At 36.1% G+C, this 21,656-nt stretch overlaps 1 protein-coding gene across 3 annotated transcripts in view; it reads right to left on the bottom strand.

The window, feature by feature from the left end:
* Positions 1 to 21,656, bottom strand: part of ZNF143 (zinc finger protein 143) — a 44,853-nt gene that overhangs the window by 17,435 nt on the left and 5,762 nt on the right. Inside the window, exons 2-9 of one of the 3 annotated variants that reach the window (XM_026850887.1) lie at positions 13,932 to 14,081; positions 9,647 to 9,694; positions 9,421 to 9,539; positions 8,546 to 8,638; positions 7,993 to 8,076; positions 7,709 to 7,789; positions 6,406 to 6,602; positions 2,388 to 2,462 (exon numbers count right to left, since the gene is read on the bottom strand). In XM_026850887.1, the coding sequence (XP_026706688.1) occupies positions 2,388 to 2,462; positions 6,406 to 6,602; positions 7,709 to 7,789; positions 7,993 to 8,076; positions 8,546 to 8,638; positions 9,421 to 9,532 (642 nt within the window). In that variant the 5' untranslated portion in view covers positions 9,533 to 9,539; positions 9,647 to 9,694; positions 13,932 to 14,081. Of the gene's footprint in view, positions 1 to 2,387; positions 2,463 to 6,405; positions 6,603 to 7,708; positions 7,790 to 7,992; positions 8,077 to 8,545; positions 8,639 to 9,420; positions 9,540 to 9,646; positions 9,695 to 13,251; positions 13,609 to 13,840; positions 14,082 to 21,656 lie in introns of those variants that run through there. The other 2 variants (XM_026850886.1, XM_026850888.1) reach the window with 2 other exon arrangements.

Here is a 21,656-nt window from a genome sequence, read left to right as displayed (position 1 = left end):
ATTGAGATTAATACAAAGGGGGGGAAGAATAAAACAAAAATAGCGCTTAGGAAAAAATCAGTTGAACATCACGAGCATTTGTTCAAATAACTATTTGCAGAATTAATTATGTGTTTCTCACAACGCATTAGTTGGTATGACTTGAGGATTATTAAGAGTTCAATTAGTATTATCATTACACAAGGACAGATATAGTATTAAAATTACTGTTCTTAGAAGATAATGCACTCTAAAACAACTTTAAAAATTCAGATGTTAGGCACAAAATCAGAAGAACAAAGCAAATAAAGCACCTTTACAATAATGCGAAGCTTCTTGAGAGGAACCATGTCCTTCAAAATACTTTTAAACAGACAAAATAAACCCCCCTGAAATTGTAAAAGAAATCAAATGCATCCTGACAGGTAGCCAAGGAGAACAACAAAGGTAACAAAAACCTCAGGTACAATTTTGGTATTATACACCTACAAACTTCAGTCCTATGACTCTGCTTTCATTATGAACAGATGGGTATGACAGGTTTGAAAAGAAATATTGTGTGATAGCCGTTTGGTCACACATAGTCTTTTGTTTTCACATGCAGAAATCACAAAGGGGTTTTATGCTTTTTTCGTTGGTGAAAAACCTAACCAGATGCAAGTTCAAATAACTGTTTAGCAGAATGACATCTGTTTTGTTCTTTTGTTACCTGTGGACTTTAAAAGTTTATAAATATACACTTATTTAACACTATACCTAAATATAAGACTGTTTTATCAGTATGTAATACATTATATAATACATTAAGTAATATATACTAAAACAATAATGTAATACAATGAGTTACAACTACATATCTGTATCTATTTACATCAAGATGTAATCATGATTAAGATTTTCATAGATCATTGATAGATTTGGGACCCTTCACTTGGCCAACTGAAGTCACCTTATAGGGGTTAGAATTTGAGACTAAACCTTCTGAAATATCGATCTTTTTTTTGTCTGGAACATATAATGCTCCATAAAATTAGCACATTTCCATATGCTATATATGTTGTCATATACCTTCAGATTCACTTTGTTTTGAGCTGAGGCTGAAATCAGCATGTAACTGGATACTGGTCACAAGTAATTTTCCTTAATAGCCTCTTACTTCTAGGTAAAACCAACCAAAATCTTAACTTACTCTTCCTTGAATTTTTTGTTTTGTTGAAGTTGTATCCCTATTGCAACCTACAAGTGTGCAAAACCTCTACATTTCTTGATTTTATTTTATGGAATATATTCCAGTACCATCAAAAATGCACACATTAGCTATCTCTCCTTTCACAGCCATGCCACACAGGCAGCAGTGGGGTGTGTGCAGCTTTAAATATTGTGGAAACTAGCTTTTAAAAAAATTAGAGAATTTTGAGGTGAGCCTGTAATTCTTCTTTTCATGGGTACTATACTATACCTTCAAAGATATTTTTCCTCCTTGTCTTGTTCACTGCCTCTTAAAAGGGAAACCCAGGGTTTCTCTGACCAAACCTTTCTCAATGCACTGACTACCATTTCTGATTGATATCTGAACATGTGAGAGTATAGGGGCTTTATTTTTTTTGTTGTTGGTCACAGTTCTTTGAAGGCCACAATATGCTTTGTCTTTTCCTTTGATAAAATATGTTACGATGACAAATACCACTCTCCTTACATAATTTTATGGAGACGTAATAATGTGCACCTGTATTTTCCACTGGCCTTTGAACTTCTAAGTTAGTATTTTCATACTGAAAAAGTTTTTATACTTCTACATACTATCAACATGAATACAGAAAAAGAAATGGAAGTATTCTTCTGTTTCTGTAAGCATTCACAACACTTATCTACTAATCAAGAGCAACACTTGTCTACCCATTACTTGCAAAACCCACAATAGAAGTCAGAGACTCTAACAGCAAGTGGAATCAAAATAAGTCACCAAAGAGAGAACAGTTTCAGGTATATGTCTGGAATTGTCTCTCTTGAGAAGAACATTCATTAACTGAATCAGCATTCCTTCTGCTTTAAGGACTATAAAAAGTCAGTTAATTCTCTGGAAAAGAACTTCTGAAATACTTACATCCTTACTGATCAAATAATCAGGTCATCTTGAAAAAATCTTAAAAATCCAACATAATTTTTAACTACCTTTTAACAGAAACCCCCCCGAAAACAATAAGCATGATTTTTTAAAAATCCTGTGAAAGTATCTTGCACAAAGTGAGAAATATGACCTATCTGTATAGGTCTGAGATCTAAAATTCCTCAAGGGTAGCAGCAGACCCTAGTTCATCACTACACAGGACTTACTTATCATGCATGCTCCTGGGCAGAAAAGACTGAAGAAATAGGTATTTTTAATTATTTTGTATTGGGGTACATACCTGCATTTTTTTATCTTGTTCATTTTCACCTATCATTCCTGTGCCACTAACACTGTCATTTCCATCAATAGACACCTGAAAAATGAAGTTGAAATGGAAAAACACATTTACAGGTTATTTTTATTCATCTGAAAAACAGAGGGTTACAGGCAGTTCCTGAGGGCTCATTTCACAGCTCTCTAGCTCCCTCTTGAAACATGGTTATCCTATAGTACATTAGCTTACATGAAAATCACCACTTGTAGCACCTGCATTATAGAATAGGTAAAGTGAACATCTCAAAGTTGTCTTAAAACAAGGTAGGAAAGACAGCAAGAATCAAGAATGTTAAATTAATACACTGACAAAAGTATTAAAATAGATTAATAAATTTAACAATACTGAGTTCTGACAACAAAAATAAAAAAAGAAAACACTTATTTTATAATAGGGATATATCTCTCACTCCCTGATAAGCTGAATTTATTTGAACTCATTTGGATCAAAATACCTAAGACAATGTGTTACATCTCAATTCGAAATAGAAAAATTGCAACAGCTAAGCAAAGACTCATGTATTGTTCCACAGATTTATTTTTAAAAACAGCCTAAAGAAGAAAAAGGTATTGCTGCTTTTCAAGGAATTTATAGAGATCTGAAAGAGTATCAGATGTTAATTTGCAATTTTTATTTAAATAAAGATATAATTGCCCAGTTTAAAAAAAACCCCAATTAACAACTCTCATATACATCATTCATATACACACATAAGACACTCAAACAACAGTGTCTTATTAATCACTGCAGAATAAACTAATTTCAAGTATACCTCATATCTTTACTTAGACTCCCATTCCTTAATTGCCTCTGTACTGAGCACAGGCATTCACAATACTCTCTGCCTCCATTATACTCAAGGCTAAGATTGATACACTTAGATCTAGCCTAAGCAATGTTATTGTTTTTCAAAATAGTTTGGCAGGAACCCTACGACTTACACCCTTTCACTAAAGAGGTCATAGCAGGCCCCTGAGAATGTTAATGGTTGTGTGAAGGATCGCACAAAGCATCAGCTACCAGCATTTCACTTGGAGACTGAAGATGAACTTGTCCCCTAAGAGGTTTTCAGACTGAACTATCTTTCTAAATTAGACAATTGCGAGCAATATACTTTTGGCAACTCTGAGCTAAAACAGTGAAGAGGAAAGTGCCCAAGCAGAGGCAAGTTTATATTACAGAGATACTGCAAAAACAATCTGCAAGCAGGTAATTCTTGGGTTTTTTTTGGTTTTTTTTTTGGTTTTTTTTTTTAAATAGCCATTTTGGGACCTCTCCTGCAGAATTTTTAAAGGAAGGGAAGAGAACCTGCACAGAAAGGAGATTCAATCACTTCATCCTGAACTGCCTGTTGTTGGTTGAGAAAGGAACTGCTGACATGAAATTAAAAGTTTATCAATACCACTGGACACAAATGATCTAAACAGAATGTGTGTGCATGTATATAGACATACACAAATACCTGGAACTGTACTTTTTCAGCAGCTGAGGTATCACAGGAAAACAGATTTATGGAAGAAAACTATGCGCTGTAACCTCTTCACAATTACATTTCATATCTTCTGACTTGATGTTCGCTAAGAGCAATGATCTCTTTTTCCCTTGGTTGCTCTGGAAGGAAGGTGGCATTGACTTAGCCCAAAATTAAGAGGACTCTAGTTAAGTCTTTGGATGTGTTCTGCAAGATGCAGAAAAGTTGTACTACGCCTAAAGCAGAACCAAGGGACAATGAAAAATGTACGTGTTCCACCTCTTCCAGTGAGCTTCTCTGTGGTCTTCTTGGATTCTTTGTAGAAACTCTTCTTACAGAATTTCTAAACTGATCTTGGGCAGCCTACTGATCTTTAGTATTTCTGCCTGTTATGTAGTACAGAGGAATAGAAAAGAACCACCATTCTCCAAATCCACCTTCAAAATTTTCTTCACGCTTTTAAGTTTTGAAGAGAAAACCTTCAAAGTTAACAAAAAAAGCAAAACACTCAATTTTAAACCTATTTTTTGCAGTACTGGGAGAATTCTGGAAGGACTCCAAGGAAGATCTTTGAGTTCCTCCTAAAAGACTGTCTGAGATTCTAAAGAAAGATTTAGTGTGCCTTCAATTAAGAACACCTATACTGAGTCAACTAAAGGTCAATCTAGCACACCATTTTGTTTCCAAAAGCAGCCAGTAGCAGATGCTAGAAAGAATTAAAGGAACAGGCCAAGCATGTCGTGATACAGTCCCAGAAATATCCTCCCAACCTCCAAGCAACTTGTGCCTTAGGAACTTCCTGAACTAGAAGTCACATGTTGCTACCTAAGAGCCCTGGATACATTTTTCTTCTATGAATTCATCTAATTACTCTCTGAATCCAGGGACATATTAGCATCCACAATATCCTAACAAGCAATGTCATAGCTTAACTTCATGCTGTTTGAAAAAAGTACTTTTCCCTTGTTTTTCTTGAACCTGTTACCTGCAAGTTCCATCTGATGTTTCCTAGCCCTTACACTGGTAAAGACAACATCAAGTCATTACTCTTCTCTTTGACGGTTAAAATTTTATAAAATTCTATCATATACTTACCTTATGTATTTCATATGTTTGGTCATCATTGTTGCCCCTTCCTGTACCTTTTTCAATGTTCTTATACCAGCTGCTATGAAAAGTATACACTGCCTCACTATGAAGCATACACAGACATGAAGTAGAATCAGAAAACCGTATTTCTCCTTTCAAGGGAAAGACAGGGTTGTGACTATTAAGCTATTATTTGCTTTTGTACATGTGCCATTCTACTGACTTTCCCTGAGAGGTTCTAGCAGTAGTTTTCAGAATAAGGTTCTGAGATAAAAGCTTAAAGAAAATAAATAGAATTTTTCCTAGACACGCACAAGTACACTATAGAAAACAAATTCACACTACAGAATTAAGAAACACATGTGGAGATGAACATGACAAAACCACCAATTTATTTGTATTTCTTCTGTTTCTTGTTCACCTTCTCAAATCAGAAACTCATAACATAGCTCCTTGTTAAGAAAAACAAAGTTATGACTGATTTAAACCTAAATTAAATAGTACCCAGGGAACGTGTAAAAGCTTGTCACTACAGCTCAACTAACCTTGGATTACCTTTTATTTCATGAAATATTAAGGCATAGCCAAACACAACACAATCTGACTGGCTCTTATGATCTCCTCAATTATAACAGACAGAAGCATAATGGGAAGAATAGTGTATAAGCCATTTAATTATCCTAACTGGCCTTCTCCCAAAAACCTGACAACTCTCAGTGACACTGGACAACAGATTTTAAAATGTATTCTACTCTTTTCCAGAGGAATACAAGCACTGATGGTAGTCATCCAGCAACTGGGACACGGCTAAACTAATGTCATGGAAGGTGAACTGCCCGTTATTATACGTACATCATGCTTTACAGAAGTCCAGTAAAGTGGGTAAGATGAATTTTGAGCATCATACTATATTTAAATACTGAAAATATGGATCAAAGAAGTTTTTTCCAAACTCAGTAACTGTCCAGTTGTCTACTTTATGCTTCATACCATGCGTTGTCCTTGCCCAGTACAGCAGGCCCTATCTTCCCTATGCAAGGAAAAAAAAATAAAAATCCAGCAATAGTGCCTGAACAAGAATAATTTAACTTTGTCCTTCTTTCCAAACACGGTCCTTTCAAAAAGGCTCCTTTCCAATTCTATATTTTAGAGAAAATTATTATTTAGCTGTCTAAACACTTTCCAAGTAAGTCTGACTTCACATCATTTCAGCGTTCAATCTTCTGTCCTTTCTATGTAATGCTACACACCAGAGCTGCTCATGATAGCAAAGCTGTCACGACAATTTGGTGTTCGCTCTTCTAAGAGTCTGGAGACTCTTAATTATTATTTTAATTTTAGATCACAACTGGCTTTTGCTGCCAAATATCTTGTGATGCTACATTAAAACCTTATGGATAGAGAAAACATCTTTTAGTATACCTTGGCTGCGTATTGCTCCAAAGCACTGATGGTATCTGGGTCAATGGCAGCATCCCCTGTATGAAGACCTGCCACTGTGCCATCAGCTTGAATGGCTAAAATGGTGTCTGACTGCGGCATCTGCACTGTGTGGTGAATGTAGGCAGTAGTGCCATCCTCCAGCTGGACTGCTTGTAATGCACTCTGGTCGTAACTGTCTGAGAAATAACATTACAAAGTGTTATGAAAGAAAAGGAGTAGCAACATCTGCATGTTACATGAGGAACTACTGCTGTTCAGGAAGTGTCTCCTGAAGTCATATATATGTATGAAATATATGAGAAATATAACCACTAGTATACAAGAAATATATAAACATTTCAAATATTACTATGAATAGCACTGATTAAATTTTTTTCAAGACAACAGCTCCTATAGCTTTATTTCTGTACACTTATAAACGTGTAAAATAAATTTTATATTGGTCTAGCTTTATTTACAAAGGAAACGAGAAACACAAATATGCTTTTCATTTTGTATCCACTCATAATAAAATTAAAATAATGTAACACATGTACTGATATCAACTTCAGAGTTTACAATTCATAAACCTGATCATTTTAAGAACAGAATCATGCAAATATGCAAAATAAATAAATAAAATATAGGACAATTTTTAAGGAAGAAATTATCTATTATATTCTCTCCTGATAGCATTGCTGATTGTAGAATGTGACACTCGTTTAAACAGACTTAAAATATCTACCTGATCACTTTTTGAAGAGCAGTAGTGATATTTCCAGGACTAGTGTAATCATCTTCTGCAGAAATCTAAGGTATCATTTAAAATAAACACCTTTGCATTCTTGACTGTAAGCTGGCACATTTTCTGCCCTACTACCTACCTAATGGCAAAATCATCAACAGTATGATCTTTAAAATTTACATCAATCTCTACATTCTTTATCTGATGAAGTATGCATTGACTGATTGTTACTTGCCTTCTCATTTTCACACGGAATTATTGCTAAAATCAGTGTAAGGGCTTACATTGTCTACTAACATGACATATACTTACTTTAATGGGATCCTGGGCTAAAGAAGAATGAAATACACTGGTTGTGATTCTGTGACTGTTTTACATGAGGTCCAAATAAGGAACTAAACCAGTCTCATTTCAACAGTTTCTAGATGTCACAAAGTAAAAGCAACAAGTAATCCACATTGGGAATCAAACTAAATGACATAATAAGTCTAAAAAGAGTACCATATTTTATATTGTTAAGTTCTGTTGAACTCTAATGTGATAAATCAAAAAAATTACCTTTCGAGGTGTGATGAATAAATGCTGTAGTTCCATCTTCCAGCTGAACTGCTTGTCCATCTTCCAGGCGCAAGCTGTCCCCTATTGGAAGAATTAGTGTTTCAACAATAGTTTCAAAAATCAATTATTTGGAAAGATTAAATGCTAAATACCTAGGATTACAAAATACCTTGGATCTCTTCATGAACAGCTATCAAGCTATTATAATTACTGTTAATTACTTAATATAAATATTTATCAGTAATACATTATTTAGAATATATTTCTTGTATTATTACACTTACTGCTTTTAGGCATTGGTACATGTTGAACATAAGCAGCAGAACCATCTTCTAATTGAATCACTTGGCCATCCATTAATTTACCATCTGAAATACACAACTAGAATTCTTACAAAATATTCTGTATGACACATCACAGTAAACACAGAGTTGATACTTTATAGATTAAAATATCAGTAAAATATCACAGAGGAATAATGTTTGGTAAGAGTAAGCACAGTGTGACTATACAGAGGTTTTAAATTTCTGGGATAAAACAGTGGAAAAGGCCTGATGTCCTTTCCAGTAGGCAAAATGTTGATTGGGTTTGAAGTGTCACTCAAGATCATCTCACTTTTGTTTGACTTATGTTCTGCATTTGATACCTGCATTTTATTAGTAGCAGAAATAAGTATTTATTTTATAGTATTACTCTAATACCTGTAACTCCCAGTTGGAACTTCATAAACATTGTACAGATTTTGCCTGACTTTACAATTCAAAGGGGTTTACAATCCAAAAACAGGATTAAAAAGGGGACTACGATTTCAATAATCTACTTCCAGTAATTGACTACCTTTCGAATTGTGCTGTATGTAAGCAGTGGAGCCATCAGCAAGGGTAACTGCTTGCAGACTTACACCTTCCATGTTTTCCAAGTTGTCACCATCTAGTGAGGAAAAAAGTTCGTATTAACTATTATCAGCACCAAACCCTAAAAATCACAGCCACCTTCATAAACGATTACATCCACTTTAAGCATAATGATTTTAGAAATAACAATAGGAAATAGTTCTTAATTGCTTTCTGGTTTTTAAACTTCAAACATATACTAGGGTGATAAGTTCTAGATTTTGCTCTGTAAACATGATAGCTAGAACGTTATTTTCTGTAAATAAAAAAAGTTATAATGTCACTGAATAACTACAAAGTTGAGGTTAGGGGAGAAATATTAATCAGGTCATGAGTGTCAATAGTGAAATAATTATATATATATTTGTACTGACAGTTTTGTTTTGCACATTACTATCGGTCATTAATATACACAAATCTATTTAGAATAAAACACAGATTTAGGAAAAAGGTTTAATCACATAAAATCATAATGAAGCTGTCAGAAAACATCAAGTTTAAACCAATCTTAGATCATAACCAACTCATTTAATACATGCTTAGATATAAGTTACAAAGTGTGAAATAGTAAATCTATAGTGAGAATAAAGTAAGATTTCATATTTCCCATTTTGGCACATTTACATTTCTGTTACCTTAATTAAGAGACCATTTCATTTCAGAATTAAAATACTACATTTAATCAATCTCAGTTAACCAAGAGTAACTTGTGTTATATTTTTTATTTAGAATATAATACTACGTGATTTTCGGAGTTTTATCTGAATTTCAAATAGAAAAGACTCAATAATGTTGAGATATTTTAATCTGAAGGTTCACCTTGCACAGCTACAGCTTCTGTTAGACAAAGGGTCACATGCTGGGCCTCCATTCCTCCTCCAGAAAATTCAGTCATTCCCTGAGAGTCTCGATTTATCTGAGCTAATAACATTGTCTACCTAGAAAGAAAGTATTCACAAAACATTTAAATACAGAACCAGAGCTAGTTAAAGACAATCCAAATTAAATTAATTTTTATATAGCTGCTACGGATATTTTATGTTACCTTCTGTATAAAGAAGATGCAATGAATAACTGACTGACCTGGAAAATACTTCAGAGGAAAAAAAGTTATTTGAAACAGGTAAATATTACCTCAGTTAACTAAGCTATTAAGAACTTCAGGTAGCAGTTACCAAAGTGAAGTGCATCAACCACATTTAGATTTTAGTTAAATATTAATTATTCAACCAATGCATAAAGAATAATGCTGGTAACTACAGTATATGTAATGATATCTTTTTGTCCCCAGAATTAAAATAAAGCTGACAATTCGCTCACAGTCACCAATGACAACAGCAGGCCTTTAACTATACAAATTAAACATCTCTCTTGTGCCATTATGAGATTTAGAATCTACCACACTGGGAAACACACATTTCATTAATAAATCTGACTGAATGATCCAACTACTTCCCTAAACTTTCTAGAAATGGCTATTTAAAATAATAATTAAAAAAATCCCTCCTTGAAAATTATAAAGTATCCCATGATAAAATATATCCATAAGATAACAGGGTATTGATTAGTGAGCAACAGTCGCAACTCTGCATGTATCTTGTAAAACCAGATACAGACATCCCTTTGGCTACTAATTTTTTTAACCAGACATGTAATTTTCAGTATTACCAGATTAAGAAGCTATAAAGGAAGTATGTAACATTGCATTCTACTAACTCAGATGTTGGCTTTCATCACAGGAAAAAAAAAAAAACAAACCCAAAAAACAAACATGCAACAAAAACCACAAGAAAACCTCCCAAAGAGTCACCGAGTTCTGCAAATCCTTCAGTTAATATAACATACACTTAAGAGGTGGATGAAGTGTGTGTGGTGTAGGCAAATCACAAGGAATTGCAATCTAGGCTACACAGCATGAAAGCAACTTTTCCCCCAACCCAGTCTCTTGATACTCAAGAGTTTTTTACAATAAGAAGCAGTCAGATAATCTCACAAAAAGGTTACTGATAAACAATCAAAGCTTTTAATCTCAGTATCATTCTATGACCTGCTATTTTGTATTGCAAGGCTGAAAAGAATGATCTAGGTTTTAAAATTTACTTATGATTACATTTCTAAATAACTAAATTATTTTTACCCCTACAATCCAGAAATCTGCCCCTGAATGAGCAACTCATCAGTGGTCTCCAAGACCACTGATAAACTCATGCTTACATCAAAACTAGAGAGTAATGAAAGCAAATTAGACCATATAGATACTCCAGCATGGCTGCAGTATTTTAAAGGTTTGGAAAACTAATTTAGTCGTTGAAAATTACAGCTGAGTAATATTTTCCAAATACATCCAAGTGACTTTGAACCAGACTGTTTCCTAGAGAAGCAGGAAGCTACAGCTAGTCTCAGCAGAGAAAAAGCTGACCCACACCCAGTGGCTGCAGCTCTGCTGCTTTTGTTGTCTGAGGTGCTTCAACCCAGCGCTCTGCACAGAGCAAATGTGTTGCTACGGTCCAAACCCCGCTAACTTTTAATGGGATGTTATACCAAGGAACCACATTTCCTCTTGAAATTGGACCTGGAGTCTAAATCACCTTGGCAGGTATAAAAATTACTGACAGTTCGGTTAACTGTTAAGAGCTCAGTTAATGGATCAGATAATCATTAATAAAGAAAGTGGAAGGGGTAGCTTTAGGAAGATTTTAAGCCTCCTGAAAAAAAAAAAAAGCAAGTTTTTCCATGCACTACACTGAAAATCATATAAAAACCCCCAGTACTAATGATCAGTTCACAATTCATTAAAACACATGCCTTCCAAGATTAAAATCCTACATAGTATCTATCTGGAACATTAAGGAGATTGAAATATAGGCTTGTAGTAGATAATTTGAACCTTGAACTGTTCTGAGCATCAAAAAGAAAATACAGTTAAAATAGAAACCGAAATACAATTCAGAAGAGGTGTGTGAGATTTTTTTAACATCCAAGAGAAGATGGAAAATTCTTGTTCCCAGCACCTTTTTCAAGAAAGTAAGCTTTTATAGAAAGAGGTCTCTAAAAACAGATGCAATACAACAGAGACAGAGCCAGTACTGAGAAGCCATCCAGTCGAAATCGCATTTATACTAGATGTTTCCGAAGAAAATGAAATAGCAAAGTTTTTTGGACACTATAATCTAAGCAACAAGGAATTGTACAAGGACGTAAGAGACCCTGAGTTCAACTTCTGCTGCCTTCTCCACGTTACTGACTTTGGACTAGTAACTGCTTTCCTTATTACTCATTTATCCTCCCTATCTCAAAAGGGGGACAAAACGCTGAGATAGAAAGCCCTTTACTTGTAAACCAAAAATCGGAAAACATACTGCAGCTACAGGATCAGCTTAAACAAACATTGAAGTGGCTCTATCCTCAGTGTACTGTGCAGCAAGTAAGATCAGAAAATTGATTAAAAGAAAGAAAAAAACAAACAAAACCCAAACTAGACCCCCAAGAAGTTTTATTCTAGACTAGTTTGCAAGGATTGCTTCTCTGGAGATACTACCAGCTTGTAGCAAATTAAATTAATTACAGTATTAAATGCTAGTGATGAACAGACATTGTCTGTTTTCTTAACTGCCAACAGTGTTCTATAGTGCCAATGTTTTCCATTCACTCAGTCTTAAGGACATCTCCCAGAAGTAGGCTGCAAAGCAGCTAGACCATTTCACACACTGGAGAAGAAAGGTTACAACCACTAGTTTTGACTAGAACTGTATTCTGAAATAATTCCAGCAGAGACTGCACCTCAAAGGCCTTTCAGCTTGGGTCTACTTTAGAGTATTCCCTCTGTTAGACAAAGTATCTTCTCAGAAGCCCCCAGTATCGGCCCTTAAAATAAAATAATTCCGTTCCTCCAGAGCTTATGCCTCTTCTCTCAACTCTGGGGAAGTAGAGAGGAAGCTATTTCAATGCAGACAGCTGTGAAGTCCTGAAAGGGTCAGAGCAGAACCAACTGATTGAAGGGTCAATGGCTATTTTGGAAGAAAAAGAAATCTCTAATACATGATAAATTTAAGGGCCACAGGAGTAAAAGTCTTTATTTAAATTATGTTACAGTGTTTGTTATCATAGAGCAGATGAAATAGTTACCACACAGTGAAAAAAATAAGAGTGAACTGCTGCACACAGCAGAACAACCTTCACTACTCTCTATTCCAGATCATCTATACGATCATGTGCTGTAATTTACAGACTGTGTTGCTGTTTTCTCCCAATTCTGACTCCTGTAAAATTACCCCTTCCAATATATCATCTTCCCAATCCTTTGTCCTCTCACTAGATTCTTATCCCCAGCTCCAACCCTTCTTGAAGTATCAGTTTCCTTCTTCAGCCAGTCCTGTCATGGTACCAAACTTCTAAGACATCCTTCTTCCTAAATATAATCCTACCCTTCTTGTCAAAATAATATAAAATACTCCCATGTCCACACTAACTCCTACAACTAATCCCCAAGCCTTCTCTTATTGCTAGGCTGCTCTGTATGTCCATCACACTGTATGTCTATCACCTTCCTGCCTCTTCGACTCAAAATAGTTCGTTCATGTTCAGACCCATCTTAGAAGCACATCCCCTGTAATGTTTTCCCCAAACAGCAAAACCCCAGCTTTCACTCACTCTTTGGTGATGCAGAGGTTTTACTCTCTTACTCTGCTGTGCTGGGAGGAGTACCCTTAGCCAAAAGTGGATGTACTGCTCAATTTCAGCCTCTCTTTTCTCCTCAGTGGAGAAGACAGGCTAACCACACAGTGCTATGAGCTCTGAGGAAGAGAAGGGAGGAAGAACTAAAGAGGACATCAGTTTGGCCTATGTTGTAGAGAAATGGGTCAGGCTGTTACAGAGATACTGCTCTGCTACAGTGTTACTATTTTTTTCTCCTCTAAGATTGGTCAAATACATGAACAGATTGCCAAGAAAGGTTATGGACTCTTTCCATCCTTGTAGGCCTTCAAGACCCCACAGCCTGGGCAACCTGGTCTAATCAGACCTGCCTTGATCATGGCTGGACCAGAAAACCTCTGGAGATCCCCTCCCGCTTAAATAGTTCTATGATACGTAATCATTTTGATGTTTCATTCATCCAAAACAGTATCACCATGCTGTTGGTACATTATCCACCCTGCAAATCTAGTCTCCCATCGTTATTTTCATTCGTTTGCCTTGTTTTATTGAAGCCAGTCTGTTTTCATCAAGTCTCTTTCCTTACCTCAACTTTAGTCAGTCACTCCTTCTCTCCCCTTTTCTACTAACTGGTTTGTATGCTGCTTTCTCCTCAGATTCCGGCAAATTTGTCCCACCTTTCTTCCAATCCAAATGTCTCCAGCTTCTTTCCCTAATCCATCTCACTGATTTTATTTCATTGGCATCACTAAGCTGCTTCTTTAAACCTCCTGTTTGCCAGGACTTTTGTCAGCAAGAACCTAGGAGAGAAAGATTTCCTTTACCCACTTCAAATATGGCAACTCATTAGTTAAAAAGCAACTGAAAGCATCCATTTTTAAGAAAACACATGAACTGTGGGGTAGGGCCTGCATGGCTGCTCAACAAGATTGATGCATGTACATTCTACTTAACTCAAGAGCTGTCCTACAGAAAAGACAGAAATAAGTAAAGGCTTCATCATGAGGTACTCACTGAAGTGACAACTTGAGACCTGACTTTGTGCACTCCTGCAAATCTTCACAGATCATATGCAAGTTGCAGTTTTCAAAGGCACGTTAATGTTGGTATTTGGGGAGACTTTCACAGAACAGTAATGCATATTGCATTCCTGAAATGATTAGTCACCAAAACACCCCTATGGTATTCACGCAGAGAAAATCTTACCATTCTTTAAGATGGTTAAAATACTTCCCACAAAAAAAATCAGCCTGAAACAGAAAATTATTAGACTGAAAAATTTCTGAACTGAAAACAGTGTCTGAAAGAAAGAAGCAACAGCCAGTTGCAAGAAGTGATGAAGGAACAAGTCTTGCATTGTTAGTTACAAAGCAAAAGCAGTTACTGATGCGCACTGCTGACTTTATAATGCTTTTTCACAAAAGCTGCACCAGCAACATAAACCTCCAGTCTATTTGATAGATAAAAAGTCTATTTGATAGATAAAATATGCCATCCAGCAGTGTACATAGCTGCCATTTTTTTACAACCCCCCCCCCAAGTTCTATAATCAGAAAAAGACGTGAACTCAAGTATGCTTTAAATTCTCAACACTCAAAAACCAGTTGACGGATGCAGTTGGGAGTGGGGCAGGAAAGTTGATTAAAAATAAAGGATTTTTCATTAAGACTTCATGAAGTTGCCTACCAAGAGAGCACCTCCTATGTTTTTCCCTCCACTAATATTCAAACAAACAGAATTTTCTGGGTGCTGTCACTTGTTTGGAGAAAAAAATGCAATGTTAAAAGCTAAGTTTTTATGTCAACTCAATATAGCAGCTAAAAACAGGAGTCTCCACTGAAAGCTAGAAATTGAACGACAGAGAAAGAGAAGGTGGGATTTAGGCACCTGAAAGGGCATGCTGCCATGGAGCAGAAAGTGAGTTTGGGGTACTTGAGAACTCTGGCAGCTGAGAAGACAGCCTAAGGAGAACCCACATAGTGGAGAATGTGTCAGTAACAGCTGGAAATTGCCACTTAAGGAATGCCTATACCACTGTACTGCTGGACAGATTAAAAAACCTGCAGTGACAGTAGCAGAAGCTCTTTAGAGTAAACAAAGATGATGCTTAGAGAATGATTAACAGGAAATGGAATAAAGTTTGTAATAGCAGTCATGGAAGAAAACTTACAGTTATAAAATGCAATCTAGAATGTGCAGGAAGAAAAAACAGGGAAAGACAGACAAGAAAGAAACTACTCCAGACGTTCAGCAAACTTGTAATTGTTCACCCTCCTTGCACAGACAGCACTGAGAAGTTTGAAATAACACCCATTTAATTTGAAAATAATCATTACTTTTATTTTTAATACACTTTAAAATAAATGTACAAAACCATAATTATATAAGACTTACAAAAACAACAAATAAAAACCAATCCAGAAAGGTAAAAACCAGCAAATAATGCATAACTCCACAATACTGAAACTTTCCTTAAGGAATTTTAGGCAACTGCATTGCCATGTTTGATAAAGCTGAATCCCCAAACCAGTTCAAGTATGTCAGTACATATAACACAGTTAAGGTTTTTCTGAATTAAATACTGGCTGCATTAGGGTCCTTAAACATGATTGCAAATATCAGTAGTTTCCCAAAACTAGTCTGATTAACAAATTAAAAAAAAATTATCAAAATTAGTACCTACAATTAACATTCTGTTTAAATACAGTTCAACTCATAATTAATATGCACTGCAGCCTTCCAGGTCTCAGTGCAAAAAGCAACTGACATAGATGGAAAAACTGAGTCCAGAGAAAGTTTTTTTAGAGGACCCAAGTATATAGCCTACTAGTTACATAAAGGCATTTGACAGCTGTAAACTCTAAAATAAAACCATGTCAGAATTAAGGCTCTCTAAAATCAGTTCCCATACATACCTGTATGATAATCTTCTCCAGTTTTACACTGGAAATCTGTAGCAGGGTCAGAAATGAAATCTAGAACCTGTGGATCCTTTGATCAAATACTTTTAAGAGATGAGACATGGACTTCTTTCTTTATCAACAGCACTTACCTTTTTCAGTATTTTACCACTGCACTGAAACACTGATTCCAGGATATAATCCGTCAGATTGACTTTCAGTGAATAAACATCACAAACTTGCTTAATGTTTGGCCCTTCTATGTGCTTTCTCCTATAATCTTTACTTCTTTTAGTGTATTTTTCCAGTCTCTTGTAAAAGCAAGCAAAACAATTAAACAGCAATTCCCACCACATTAATCATCCACTGTATAAAATGGAAACAAGGCTGAAATACAGAACAAAAACCCCTTCCAAAAAAATCTGGTAACAATAGTTGGATTCAGATAGAGGGGTAAGATATGCAATTTAATAGCAAATTACACAATTATTTTCTACATAGCAAAGAAATATTGTGAATTATGAACCACAGGCTCTAAGCCTGGCCTGAAGAAACTAATCAAGGCTGACAGAACTGTCAACTGCATAAGCATGACATACACACTCCAAGTGGCAGCACAGCAAACTTGCAGAGTCTCATGGTGCTCAAAGCATTGGTTTGCAGTCAAACTCAAAGCTCCTTTTTTAGTTTTTGCAGTATTCCAACCCTTCTGTTCCACCAGAAGAACATCCTGATTATAATGCAGTTCAAGACTAATTCATTGCCACAGACTTGACATTTCTTCACAAAAAAACATATAAATGCAAGACCAAACTTCTCACTGACATAAACAAGCACAACTCTTCCAACTTCAGTGCAAGCAGTATGAATCACATTTAGCCTCACAGAATTACTTTTTATTCCAGCACTCCCCCAAAGTCATCACTGCACATTCCATTTACATCTACAAATTGTGAATGTCAAAAATATTGTCAGAGATCAATGCTCGCATTTTATGAAAAAAACCCCAAACTGGATTAATCAGTGTAAATTAAAGAATGTTTACAAACCCTCACACTAGTATTACAGTATTTATACTAGTATTATAAGATTATGCATATGTGTGCAATTTCACACTGTGGGAGTGCTAAGGATGCTACAATTTTTGTATGGCACTTAAAAAACTGTAGTCAGATCAGAAAGCCACCCACCAAGAAGTCCTACACATGTGGAGCAGGTTGATCAGGTTGATCCCAAATACAACTGCTAACTTCACGTTTCTTGAACATATTAGAGAAGAAATTATTGGTTAATCAATGGAGGTCAGAGTAGTGCCATTAGCATACTGTCAGCAGTGCTGACAGAAAGCTAATTAAACTCATGCTGCAGCTCTGGGACAAGAACCTCATCTGCAAATGCTTAGTTTAATGATCGCATATGCCTTGGGCAGCACTATTACAACAGCATTGCTTCTAAGTAAACTCCCCCAATGACCAGCACAGCTTCCTGAGCCAGATTTTAAAGATTTGGGAATTTTCTGAGGAATGCAATGCCAAAAATCCTGCATGGAAGGCAACAAGCAATTGTCATCCATACAGCTGTTTGAAGAGGTATACAGACCAGAACTTAAAGCTTTATTAAAGTACAATAAAGCGTACTAATGCACCCACTTAACAATCAATGCACTAAAAAGACAATTCTTAATACACTGCCATGTATATTTAGCATGAGACAGGGACACATAATCTGTACCCAAACATCAAATTCAAGTATGATTGAAACCACCTATGGAATACTTGTATGTGTGTCTGGAACAGCTTACAGGAGTACTGCAACAGCAACTATGCAAACTCACCCACCAAAACAAGCCAGCAAATTTCTCTGAACTCAGGTAGTCCTCCCTGCTCATTTCTTTTCTCCCAGCCAAACCTGTATTATCAATGCTCAGATATACCTTTTTTTCTAAAAAAAAAAAAATTTAAAAAAAAAAAAATCCCCTTTATTGCAGATTCATGGTAATATTTTTAATAGTCAAAAATAATTATGGACAATTATAACATGCATGCTCAGAAACTGAACATTGGGCCTGAGATCAGAAAAAAAGCTGACCCTAAGTCATCTGATTTTCTGCTTTATACTTGAAAAAAAATAGAACGATTAACAAAGCTGAAAAAAAACCCACTTTAAATAATTTTTCTGCACACATTAGTAAGATAAAGCACTAGATTTCAGTCCAAGTGGATTTTCCCCCTGGAAGTCACAAAGTGAAAAACAGACTTAAATCACTTAACCAATGAACCTATGTGTTTTTAAAACTACTGGCTTTTGGAATTTTTTACCATTAAGTATATATATATGTATATATATATATATATACACACACGTATATATATATATGTATATGTATGTATGTATATATATATATATACACACACACACGTATATATATATATATGTATATGTATGTATGTATATATATATATATATATACACACACACACACATACACAAAACACTGGCTACATAAAGAAAGCATCCAGATGACACGTCACAATTGTATTCAAATTACTCCTATCTGGAGTTAAAAAAAAGTTAACTTCTGAAGCATTTCAGGAGGCTACTTAATCCTTAAATCATCAAACCTCTGGTTATATCTGCAATACTGGTGTGTGTTTTAAACAAAACAAGGAACATTTGGTGAACAGGTGAACACTTAAGGGCTAAAAATCTGGAACAAATTTGAGACCACCTATTTTTATCAATGTTTTACTTTTCTGTCAAACACACTTCTGTCAAGGAATCACAAATGTGCCTAATTTACATCACCAAAACAATTAATCCTGGCTGTGCCCCTTCAAATCCTGCAAATCTGCTGAGACTGCCAACAAAACAGGGAATGTTGAGTAGGTTGTTTTGCGTGGTTATGAGTTAATTAGTAATCTTATACCTAAGGTACAGATGTATCAATATTAGCCGTGACAGTTAACAGCAGTGTTTCAGTCTATGCTTGTATTTCAGGAACTAAACGGACAGCCTAATGAATCACCAACCTTTACCCTGAATTGCAAAAAAACCAATTACAAATGTAAATTGAAAAACAGTACATCTAAATATATTGTAAAAAGGCAAAGGTTGGCCTGGGATGCTATGGTATGTACATACATGTTGGAAGCAGCAGAGGAGTTACAAGAGATAGCATGGGAAGCAGAAGTCATGGGGATGGATCAAAGGTACAAGTCAGAATGCAGACAGGAAGAAAGCAATGAAGAAATTGGACAGCAAGAGCACTGAGAAGTCTTCTTCACATGTGCATTCTATCCATTACAACACCTGAAACTGGAAGAATTGCCCTTACTATCACAAATGTGCTGTTCGCTTTGTGTGTGGAAACCTATCCAAATTCAGCTGAGTCCTACAAATAGTTTCACATGTGACAACTAAAGACTTCAGAATTTAATAACAGTGTTTCTCAAAGACTCCACCTATGCTGAGCATGCTTTAACCCAAAACTCTTAAGGCCAAGACTCACATGCAGCAGCAAAGATAAACATCCCACACTCTAAATGAAGCCCAATTACACTGTAAGAGAAGCAACCCAGTTCATCTTTTTAGCTTTAAACAAAACCTATACATTTTATTGAGCCCAATACATAAGTTGGCAAGAATACACACACACACGTGCAATGTTTTAAGGAATGCCCAGAAAAGATGGTGCCCACGGAGAGACCATTACCACCACCAAACTCAAGCTAAGGAGCCCTCACCCAGTGGAACTGCTGGCAAGAAGGCAGCCAGCGGGCAGCCTGCATGCCCCGGCAGCAGCCTGCTGTTAAGACGTCCTCCACTGCTCAAACTGTACCAGTTCCCTTCTGGACAGCATAGGACAGCAAAATGCAGGCCAGCACCAGTCTGCTTAGCTGAAGTGGTATGTAATTGGATGTATTCTAGAGACAAAACCAGATTTACAAGCCTGATTTTGGCACCCATTATCAGGGAATATTCATTGCTTTATTATCACTGCACCTGTCTCCGCTGAGAAAGGGGATTGCCAGCTCACAACAGAAGCATGCTGACATTTCAGCATCAAAGGCTACACAGGTATGAAGACAAGAGTGAAGCCCATGTGACTTTCTAGCTAAAAGAATTTTTACACTTAAGCATTTTCTTTATTTGATCCTCTAATACAAGACAAAGTAACTTCCTCAGATAGGATACTAGAAATGAAACATTATTTCATTGCAATAATGAGAACTGTTTATGTAAATTATGCCACCTGAAACATTTCTCAAAACTGTATTAAATATTTTTACATCAAAGCTGCAATCTATTATCAAAACAACCATGTATTATTTGACTATGTATTGCTGTTCCATTTTTTGCAGTGATTCAGGTGAATAGATTCTGACATATATACAGCTTGAATGCTCAAGCCTTTAATGCATGAAATACAAAAAAAACAAGCCACAAAACCACAGCTATGTTGTATGTTGCCATTCTAAAGCTGTATAGCAGGTACACTTGCACAAAGAAGCTAGAACATACTACATACATACCACTTCTCTTAAAAAAGCTATTAATTAAGGACAAATTTCATTTTTCAAGTATGATCATCTCGAAGCTATGACAGAAATATCTGGTATGCAGTCCTCCAAGGCATAACAGGTTTACAACACCCAAAGCAGAATCTTGAGAAAACTGACATGAGAAAACGTGTTTTTTGAAGGACTGTAAAGTTGACATCTACGTATCACTGGAAACATGAATAACGGTCCTTAAGAGTATTGGTATCACTCTGCATATAAGGTCAAATAATTATTTGGTAGCTCAAACCATTAGAAAGATTTTAGACTAAGTGGAGATGCTCAGCTGCAGGTTTAACAGAAAATTTAACTTGCATCAGTCATGTCATTTTCTCTTTATAAACAAGCAGCTCAAGTAAGACCTTATCAGAAATTTTTTTTAAGTCTTTGCGTTGTCACAGGTAATTATTTTAGAGGAGTAGCTTCTCGTTATCCTGTTCTATTAAAAGTCCTAGACAAGAAAAGCTGAAGGAGACAAGAGAGCAGACTAAAATACTTGAAATGATTTTGCATGGTATTTTAGTGCTGAAAGAGATGAACTAAAATAGCTGATTTCACAGGCTCCGTGCAAGGACCTTCTCCCCTGCTAGCACGGTAACAGCCGCGCTCACTGCGCTACAATAGAGCAACGTTAAAAATATGCAACTCTGTGCAGGAACGGGGAATTATTCCTTCCCGAAAGGGCGCGTATCAGGCCGCACGTTAGGCCGAGAGCTCTGAAGGCAAATGTTTTGATGCCGTTTTGCAAGTTCGCCCTCCATCAAAATGGAAATATCACGTATGGAAAAGAATAATTAAAATGTAAAAATAAAATAAACCCGAATTTATGCACGGGGAGCGCCAGCAGGGCGCCCCGGGGCGGGAGCGGAACACGGAGAGCGCCAGGAGTCCCCCTCCTGCCGTGCTGCCCGCCGCCACCACCACCACCTTTGAGGAAGCGAGC

The sequence above is a fragment of the Athene cunicularia genome, assembly GCF_003259725.1.
Source record: "Athene cunicularia isolate RWA chromosome 5 unlocalized genomic scaffold, athCun1 chr5_part3, whole genome shotgun sequence".
In the NCBI taxonomy this organism is placed as follows: domain Eukaryota; kingdom Metazoa; phylum Chordata; class Aves; order Strigiformes; family Strigidae; genus Athene; species Athene cunicularia.
The sequence above is the reverse complement of the archived record's forward strand: the minus strand, read 5'-3'. Positions and strand labels throughout refer to the sequence as shown.